This window comes from Platalea leucorodia, assembly GCF_965183815.1.
Source record: "Platalea leucorodia genome assembly, chromosome: 11".
NCBI classification, from domain to species: Eukaryota; Metazoa; Chordata; class Aves; order Pelecaniformes; family Threskiornithidae; genus Platalea; species Platalea leucorodia.
In genome coordinates, this window is record NC_138833.1 from 19,913,352 (window position 1) to 19,923,481 (window position 10,130).

At 40.3% G+C, this 10,130-nt stretch overlaps 1 protein-coding gene across 3 annotated transcripts; it reads left to right on the plus strand.

Moving 5' to 3' along the window:
- Positions 1–96: 96 nt before the first annotated feature.
- Positions 97–9,559, plus strand: MRPL22 (mitochondrial ribosomal protein L22). Of its 3 annotated transcripts, none has more exons than XM_082324405.1 (8): positions 97–153; positions 238–283; positions 2,142–2,277; positions 4,229–4,294; positions 4,828–4,905; positions 5,732–5,801; positions 7,011–7,218; positions 7,377–9,559. In XM_082324405.1, exons 1-8 carry the CDS (start codon positions 126–128, stop codon positions 7,579–7,581), a joined length of 837 nt encoding a protein of 278 aa, XP_082180531.1. In that variant the 5' UTR covers positions 97–125; the 3' UTR covers positions 7,582–9,559. The 3 variants fall into 3 exon arrangements, with proteins under 3 accessions (XP_082180531.1, XP_082180533.1, XP_082180532.1); XM_082324407.1 differs by having other exon boundaries at positions 7,011–7,243; positions 7,371–7,439; XM_082324406.1 differs by having other exon boundaries at positions 7,011–7,498.
- The last annotated feature ends 571 nt before the right edge of the window (positions 9,560–10,130 follow it).

Sequence of the window (10,130 nt, forward strand, 5' to 3'; positions counted from 1 at the left end):
GCCGCCCAGCCCAGCCGCCGCGGGCGCGGCCGCCAAGCGCCGCGAACGCCGTCGCAAAGCGTCGCAAACAAGGCGCCTCGCGGCGCGTGCGCCGAAAGCGCCCGCCGTGAAGCGAGGCGGGGAAGATGGCGGCGCGGTGGGCTGTTGGCGCGGGTGAGTCTGAGGCGACGGAGCGGAGCGGGGGTGTTGGGGATTCCCGCCTGCTTTTTTCTGGCTCACTGTGCTGCTTCCTTGCAGGTAGTGCCTGGGTGTGCGGTCTGCTCGGCTGGGCGCGGCCGGAGAGGTGAGTCTGGCTTTGCCGTGGGTCTGGAGAAGGGCCGCTCCCCGGGCGGTGAGGCCGGGCCGCGCCGCCTCGCTCGGGGAGTCACCGGCTCTGGAGGCCCCTGGCCCGGCCTTCTCGCCCTGCCCCGGAGCTGTGGGGAACAGGTCGCTCCGTGCCTCCGTCTTTCAATGTATTTGGAGATTGTGGCACGATGGAAGTGTCCCTCTTTCTATCCTGACCCGTTTCTACCGGGCATCCAGGTTTCCTCCCGCTTTATGGTGCAGGTCCCAGTAACACAGTACCTGTTGCTCCCCTCTGCGTTCTGCCTAGTCATTGCTCTTCTGTAGTTGCTGGTTTTCCCCCTCAGCCTGGAGGAATGGCAGAGTTGTGCCGGGGGAGCGTTGGTCACTGCTGACTGTATCCCTGACTTCAGAAGAAAGGCTGATGTGGATTCTCAAGGCGCAGAGCTTTGGTGTCTGCTAGAGTCGCTGAAGGAATAGGCTTGTGTTGCCTGTGCTTTGCAGTGGAACCGAGTTACATGCTAATCACTTGCTTTACTCAGTTCTAGTCTGTACATCTCCTATTTAGTGCTTATGTATGATTCTTTCTAGAAAGGTGCTCAGCTTTTCTCTTTTCCTCTTCCACTTACTTACCCATATATATAATGTACTTTTGTTTGTTGCTTATCACTGTTTTCTTTTGCTTACAATGTATTTGTGTCTTCTTGCTTTTCCTAAAGTTATGATAAATAGAATTGCTCTTTGCATCAGGTTGGATTACTTTAAGATAGAGGGAACGTACGATTCCTTAGTTTGAACGTATTAATGTGTTCTGCTAATACCAAGAAGACAACACTTAATTCATTAGTGCTTAACTTGCTAAATTGCAAAATAATATTCATGTGCTTGTCAAATATTTTCCTGTATCAGTCAATGATATGTCTGGTGATGATGAATTGTTGTCTTGCTGAGTAAAATTTTTAGGTATTAAGCAAACAAACCAGTTTTGGTAAGTATCTGAAAAAATATTCCATAACATTTAAACTTGTATGTTATGCTACCCCCTATTGATAGGAAGTGGAAATTTTCTAAGGTGTACCATGTCCTCTTGAAACGAATCAACGTGTTCTGTTTGCCAGTCGTTTTTAAAATGCTTTGCACAGTTTGGCCACCCACACGAAGCTGTTCAAGCCTTAGTAAAACTCACAGTATCTGGTCTTGAACTCATCTGTTTCTTGTAGCTACGAGCGGCTGCCCAGTACTGCTTTATCTAGTCAGCAGGGGGCAAAATGTAGCTTGGTTTTTCTGAATCTAAGGTGAGTGAACTGGCTGAAAACTAGAGTGTTTTGCTATTGGCTGTCTTATATTGACCTGACTGCATTTTGAAAGTAGTTTAGAATATCTTCCCTTTCAAATATTAAAAGGGATGAATGTTTATAAACTTCCAATACTTCTTTAGTACTAAGTCTCTTGAAAAACTAGAAATTTTCACTGCTAAAAATTTTGTTGGTAAGAGTTAAATAAGTATCGGCTGGTCCTGGAAAAGATACAGATTGTTTGTGTGAGTAATGAACCCCAGATAAGAACAGAGAGGTCACTGTGTCTTGAAGTGTCCCCAGATGGTCACACAATGTGGAACCTCATGCTATACAAACGTGTCTTATCGTTCATGGTTTGCTTTAGGAAGTCTGAGACTTCTCATTGAATTAAAAAGCCTTTTCAACATTAACTATAGAGAACTTGAACAGTTTTATTTTGTGAGTAGTCAAATATGTCAGTTCTCTTGATAAAGACAGGTAAGTTCACAGTTTTCCAGATAAACTGGGCAGGAGCAAAGAACTCTTGTGTTCAGCAGCAAAGACTGTGGTCTTGTCTTACAGGTGGCTGGCATCTGGTAGCCTTTTTCCTCTGTCATGCATCCACACAAGCACATCTCTGCAGAAATTTGGGAAGTGGGAGAAAAAGAACAGGATTGTTTACCCTCCGCAGCTGCCTGGAGAGCCTCGCAGACCAGCTGTAAGGATACACCTGTGGATTTCCTTACCTTTTTATGTTTAGCAATTTCCAAACAGATTGTCACTGTCTTTGGGTGACTCCACAAGGTGCTAGTTGGATAGCTTATTCTTCTGTTATTTAAGATTTTAGTCAGTTTGGCGTATTTGTATTGTAAAAGTTAACATCACTTTGAATGTTTTCCATTTCTAAATTATATTGGAGCTTCAAGTTGCTTGTAGTTGATCACTTACCTAATGTGTGATGCAAACTGCAAAGGTGCCGTCCTCTGCAGAAGTCTCTGAAGTACAAGGAGGTAGAAGTTACCAAGGGTGTATCATTATACACTTGTTCTGTTTGTACTGACAGTAGATAACTAGAGAATAACGTGATTATGTTGTTGTTTCTGTGCACGAAGATATAAATTTCCTTGAGTAGTGGAACTAGTGGTGCCTGTTTGATGTAGGTACCGTGGAGTGCACGCTCTTTTCATTTCTTCATTTCTCTGCTTTATAGATCTCTGAGGTCTGATAATGTGTTGCCTCTTGCTGTGTCGTCTCTTTGACGGAGCTATTCAGAGGTTGTTTTCTGTCATAGTGGTTGCTTGAACTGTTTAATATGGACTGAGAGGTTCTAAAGTTATGTGGGGAGGGACATGCGAGTCAGATGTGGCAGGAGATTTTTCTTAGGAAACTGTTTTGTACCGTAGAGTGGGGTTGTTTCTTCAGTCTGTTGCACAACAACTTGTGTTTTACTAAGCCATAAACTGAAGCAAAGAATCTAAAATCCTTTTGTTACCTGTATGCCCGGTGTGGAGCCTTCTGCTGGCTGTTGAAGTCAACTTTTGGAAAAGTCACCATAAGTAGCGTGATCAACTTTTTAAATGCAGTCATAACAGATTAGTTTTTGGTAACAGCAGGTTTATGCCTGTTTCTCCCTGTCCCCTCTTACTGATTATTTTATAACTGGGAATTAAGGTTAAATGTGAACAGAAGCAAGCCTCTTAGTTTTCATGTGTGACTGATAACTGTTGTATATTTGATCACTGAAGGGACCATTCAGTGCTGCTTTCTCTACACCACAGCCTGGGAGAATTTTAGGTGAATTCTTCAGTATTTTCTCAGTCTTGAGAACTGATATTTTGGAATTCCATTTTTGTAATTGTTCTTCACTGGGAAATAATGTGTTGTGGCCTCTGTTAGGCATGCTGCTCAGCTAAGTAAAGTATTTGCATCTCAATAGTTTTTTTGGACATGTGCTTTTGTGGGCCATGAGCGTTTATCGCTTCTGTGAACGTTGTGGCCTAGGACATAGAAATACATGCTGTGTACTGTGCTGACTAATGCAATGTATGTGAAAATGCAGTTACCGACCAACTCGCTTATTAAATCAGTTTTTTACCTGTTCATAAAGAATGCCATCTCTTTCAAATTTGTATTGATGTTAAATTCTACTAGCTAGTTTTGGTCCCTGTTGGTACAGTAATAATGTTAAATGGGTCTTTGGAGATGGCTCTTCATGCCAATCAAACTTGAAACCCTCTTCACTTCTGAAGAGCTAATTAAGTTCATTTTGGTAATATTGTTTAGTTGCTATCCCAGTAAGTTGACTTGACAGCAGAGTAATGTTTTTAAGACTGAATGGGCATGTCAATCTTGGACTGCTTCAAAAGGTGGGGAGGAGGAAAAGAAAAGATGATGGAAAAATCTTCTGATTATCCTTTTCAGGGACTTCTGTTTATAAAGTAATTCTCATAAGATTGCATTAAAGTTTTCTGTGTGCTAGCTACTTCTTTTATAATGCTTTCAGTTTCAAATGTCAAAGGTATGCCTGATCTGGTGTGTTCGTGGTATAGTAGGGGGAGTCTTACTTTATTCCTAGTAAGAATATAGATTGTGGAGCAGACGTGTATGCTCCACTCTTGTTTTCACAGCAAAATTACTCATCCTCTTTTTTTTTTTTTTTTTGTACCTAGGAAATATATCACTGTCGGAGGGAAATAAAATATAGCAAAGATAAGATGTGGTATCTGGCAAAACTGGTAAGCAAAAAGTACTTTGTACTGTATTTGTTAGAAAGCAAAACTTAATTGCTGTATTTGCTTTAACAGCCTAATTCAATCACAATCTAATCAGCATCTTCATAATAGAGTCCTGGGAAGAGCATACCTCTGTGCAGGCGAATAGTTGTTTGTAGTTTGGTGTAGCTGCTTTATCCTAGTATGCTCTCCAATGTGTACTCAGGATCATATGCAGATTAGGCACTGTGGAAGAATTTTCGTGCTGGTTTCTGCCTAGTAGTAGATGGCAAGGGGAACTTGGAAGGATGGTAATGGGCTGTTTTTCTCTTTAAGAAAAAAAATTGGATGTTTTATCAAGATTTATTCAATAGTTAGCCATTACAAGTTCAGAAGTTCTGTATGTAAGATATTACATTGAAGAAATGGTAATTAAGGAAACCAAAGTCTTTTTGATTTGCTCTTTAAAATGGTAAAATAATTTAAATACTGTCTTCCGAATAAGAGGAGGGAAATAGTTGTAATTGCAGAAGTTAACTTTAACACTTTGATTGCAGATAAAAGGAATGTCCATTGATCAGGCTCTTGCTCAGTTGGAATTTAATGATAAAAAGGGAGCAAAGGTGATCAAAGAGGTATGTAGTAGTATTCTTTAACGCTCCTAGTTTCAAGAAAACTTTAAAATCAATACCTGTCACCAGAAGTTTGGAGATGTTTCTATTAAGCCTTTTGGGAGCACATTCAAACAAAATATTTTTGTAACAATCATGTAACGTTGTGACTTATGAATATCCAGAGGTCACTTGTGCTGGCTGTTTTAACTTGTGATGGCAATAAATTACGTGTGGGTACCCTCTCTAACAGTGATTGGTGTTAAGTTCATGGTAAATAATGCAGAATCCTTGTCGTTAATGGCTGCTACATCTATGTGCTTTGGTTCTTAAAATTGTAAGAGATGAAGGCTATCATCAGGGAAAGGACTGAGTTCTGTGAAGGCAAGAAAGCTTTTCATACGCTGTAGTCGTTAGGAGTCTCAAATTACTCGTTTTCTTGGCCAAAGCATTGATTTCCAGCATTATAATGATGAAGTATCCTGTATTAGCTGAAAATATTGAATGGCCTAAGTTCATTTTGTCCACCTTGGAATTTGTTTCTAGTCTGATGTCTAATTAGACAAAGGTCTATGGATGGAAGGCTGACAAATGCTGATGGGAACCATCTTTTCCACTCCCTTTCCTCCCCAAAAACTGTAATAAAGTTGCCCTGAAGCGTATCAGTCTGTATGCAAAGAATGTGCTTATGTAAAAGATGTCTGTCTTTTTAACGATTTTGATCTCTTCTATAGAATACTTTTTCTGTAACTGACTTAGGCTTGTCATTTTTTCCATCTTATCTAGAGATAAGAAGTAGCGTTGCTTAAATTGCTACTTGGTATTTCCATTTCTTTTCCTTTTGTTACAGGTTCTTTTAGAAGCTCAGGAAATGGCTGTAAAAAACCACAACGTGGAATTCAAATCAAATTTACATATAGGTATATTTTTTCATATTTTAGTGCAGAAAATTGTCATCCTACCCTATGAAAAAGTTTCATCCTTCAGGTTTTGTTGCTTCAAATCAGCAGAAATGAATAGTTTCTAGTAGACTTAAAGGCACGTGCTTCCGACTTGCAGCACAACTGAAGTTAGTGCGGCTGTTGAGCCTTCAGCCATCAGTTTGTTATAGCTGGTGTCCCATTAGTGTTCCTCTGGCATCTGCTGAATGCGCTGTTTTTAAGATACATTCATCTAAGAATGGAGTTTCTGCTCCCTATGTGAAAAGAGAAAATCCTGAAGAGAAAGATGCCTGACATGATTATGGAAGACTAGACAACAAAAAGCAAACTGTTATTACTTTTTAATGTTGCCAGTGGACATAGATGCTGGAAGCTTTGTCTGTGGCTAGTACTGCTAGCTTTGCAGGATAGGAATCTAAACTTCCATTAGAAACAGTATAAAACAAAATGAATATTGACAGACTTCTTCAAAAGGCTTTGCTATAGATGATTACAGGATAAGCTTGTAATAACTACAGCACTTTCTTGCCTAGAAAAATGTTAGAGAAATGTCTACTTGTAGGTGTTTTTAGGCCCAAAGAAAAAAATTCCCATTTTGCCAAATATGGTATAAATGTTATTAAGCTGACCTCGTAAGCTTAAAGTAACCTGGATTGTAGAGCAGATTTGATTAGAATTCTTTGGAGCCTTCCAAGCCTCTGCCATAAGAAGGTTTATCTCCTAGTGTAGGACTGGATGTGTAGATATTGAAAATACTTATGATGAATGCAATAAAGGAAGAAAGGAGGGAAAATGAAATCTGTACGACTTCTACAGGAATTCATGAGACAAACTACCGAAAAGCAATGGAATTAATACCACCTTCAGAAGAGCTGTATAATCTTCTAAGTGCGCAGTGTAGCTTCCTTTGGATTTGTCCTTTACTATCTATTTATCTTTGCATGCATGCTTTCTAAATTCACCTTTTTGGTGCTCCTGAAGAGTGTTAATTCAACTCACGTGTTCCTCTATAGCAGTAATCTGCTAAATGTAACAGAAGAAAGACAGAGAAGAGAATCCTGAATAGAATTAACTTTTCAGATGCAGTCATGAAAAATAGACTGACAAGAGAGTGTTTCAGTTGCAGATGGGCAGCAGTTTATTCTTGACTGAATAATCTTCTCTCCCCTCCCTGCCTTTTTCCTTCAGCTGAGTCAACGACGGGCAGAGGCCGCTATGTGAAGCGGATTCGTTACCATGGCAAAGGCATGTTTGGCATCATGAAACTCGTCAGGTGCCATTACTTTGTGAAGCTGGTGGAAGGTCCTCCTCCGCCTCCAGAGCCACCAAGGACTGGTTTTGACCAAGCAAAAGAATACGTGCAGCATCTGCGAAGTAGAACCCTTGTTAATACACTGTAACAAACTTTTGTGACTGTATAGGTATTTCTTGTTTGACAATGTAATTATATAACAGAATAATTAAAATCATGTTCTAGTTATATCTTCAGTGCTGCTGGAGCTGGATGATGCAAGAATGACCATAAACTCTTTTTTCTTTTTTGTCAAGCCATAGGTATGGAAAAATCTTGGAAAAGCAGCTACAGATGGTACTTTTTCTGAGTTACTTGGACCACAGCATTCACGCTCTGCCCTGGACTATCAAATCTAGAACATATGGTGCCATTATAAAGCTTGTAAGGGACTATGTTGTCCTCAAATTCATGCAGCTGTCTCTGTTAGGTATGGTTGGGTCTTTTAATGTAAAAACATGTGCTTGACAGTCATGTTGCAAGAACAGGACTTGGACTAAAATTACTAAAATTTGACATCTTAAAGGCACTACAACAGTGGAACAAAACAAGCAACAATAATAGTTGAGATTATCCGACATCAGTTTATGATGTCTTTATCTGGGTTGTAACGCTCTTTCCTTAACAGCCTCTGTTGTGCATCTTAGGCATTGTGTCTGGGAGCGGGGAATAAAAAACCTCATTTCAAGTTCAGGTTTTGACTGAGTCGGTAGGTGGCAATGTTTAGTTTGTCAGAGAGGGAGGTGGCAGTGAAAACTTACAGCATGTTGAAACTGTTCTTGATTCTGACCAGGGCATGAATAATCTGATATGTGTACGGAGTTCAGGCTGTTCTCTGTGGAAACTCAGTACGGGTAACAGGCACAATACAGAGAAAAGCTTGTCTTGGTGAAGAGTGAATTAATTACTCTGCACTGTCTGGAAACAAATTGGTTTTGTAATGTTGAGGCAAGTAAAATGCTCAATGGATTTAATATGGAATGGCTTGTTGCATATACAAATCAGGCTTTCAGTTCTCTGAAAACAATCCCATTTTTATCATTAGTTTGAAGAGGAAAAAGACTGAGATCAATAGGGGGAACCTCATTTCACCCAGTTAAGCTTTTGACTCAGATGGCCAGAGATCATGAACATCAGCATAAAAAGAATGAGTAGTTGCTTGTTTATGCAAATGTCTGATATTTAGACCTTTCTTTTCCATTCTGGGAACATTAGAATGGGAGATAGATTGCTTACCTCGTTTGGGTCCTTTTACCACACCACGTAGCGGTAGCCTTTCTTAGATGTCTTTACTTTGATCAGTACTTGAATGATGGCAAAGGGACAGTTCTTATAAGCAAACAAATTGTCTTTGTTGTCTTAATGAAGGTGGCATATGGCTGTTTCTTTTTGCTACCAAAGAAAGGGTCTTATGATTTTAAAGAGTGTTAGAGGATTGTGAAGTTACACAAGAAGTACATGCATGTACATGATACTGTTAATGGGTGCTTGGTTGCAATCTCTTTTTCTGCAGTGCACTTACAGATGCATTACTTGCTTCAAAGCCACGATTTAGTAACTTTTGTCTGAAAGGTATGTTCCTGATAAAACTGTCTATCTCTGTGGTCCCTGATGTGTTTGAAGAGCTGTTTCTGGCATGCTATGATAAACAGCTGTGCTTTACTGTGCCAGCTCCCGTTAAACTCTTTTGTCGTACGACATCTCTTACAAGTTGTAGCAAACTTGAATGACTTCATCTTTTTGAGGGTCAGTGATCTGGGAGAAGACTAGGGAATTGCAAAAATAATGCAAGCTTAATAAGCGCTTGTCATCTAAGCATGTAAAACCTGTCTTCCAGATACTTTATTTTTGCATTTCCCTTTGGATCCCTTGTGGACCTCCAGAGAAGGTTGTATCCTTATAGATATCGTAGCTCTAGTTATGAATCTGGAGATGGGGAGAGAAATGAGAACGTGACTGATGTCTTTTCCAGTGTCTTTACCATGCAGCAGGTGGCCCTGACACTCCTTTAAACACAGACCTGGGCTTTTAAAATTTTTCAGTCAAAAAGCAAGGCTGTTGCTTGTCATTTGTGTTTTCTTTCTCAAAACAGTAAGTGGGAAGACTTTTTTGACATGCTTTTCAGCATTCCTCTTATTCCTTAGTACCCTTTTCTGCCTTCTTAAAGATGTGTAACCCATAGTGGATCCTTATGGTGTTGGCGAAGAAAGCTCCCCAGCCGTGGCTGTAACAGTACAATGGTGGGAGATTTGGTGAGGTGAGGGGCTTGAACTGGCTTGATCCCTGCCTTTCACTGGTGGGAGGGTAGGAGTGTCTGAAGTGGTTTCTGTGATAGAACATTGGTATGGGAACCTGCCTGAAGCTTTCTCAAATTCAGTAAGATCTAGTGATAATGCTTTATGCTGTCAATTCTATATATAAATAAAATTTGGGGGTTTCGATTCTACTGTGCTTTCCTGGTAACTAGTACATCTACACTTCAATATTTGGTATGGATTCAGACAGAAAATTCCATGCTAACTGCAACAAGTCTTTAGCAGATCATCATTTATTACTACGACCACCAATAAAAGAACATTCTTAAATGAGCCATCACCAGAAGGGAGGGGGAGAGGCACCTAGGCCTCTACTTAATGTTAATTTTATTAGCAACATCTGGGGGCACTGTAAACTCACCACTTGTGTATGCATGTGCTGATGTTAGAGAAACTGGAGAAGGAGAAAGTGTGTGTGAAGGTGTAGTAAGGCTTCAGGGAAATGTAAAGAGAGCACAACTGCGAGCTGTGCTCAGCAATGTGAGATTTAATTGAGGAAAACTTAAAAACCTGCTGTTGGGCTTGTTCATAAACATTTTAAAGTGTTCAGTGAGAAAGTCGAAGTACTTCTGTCAGACAGCCTGATGTCGTCTTGGATGTGGTTTTTCTTCCTTTTTAAAACTCCTGGGCAGTTATTGAGGAGGTGCTTCATCAAAGGTAGAGTTAGGAGAGACTCATGAATATGGTTATAAAGGGATCGTC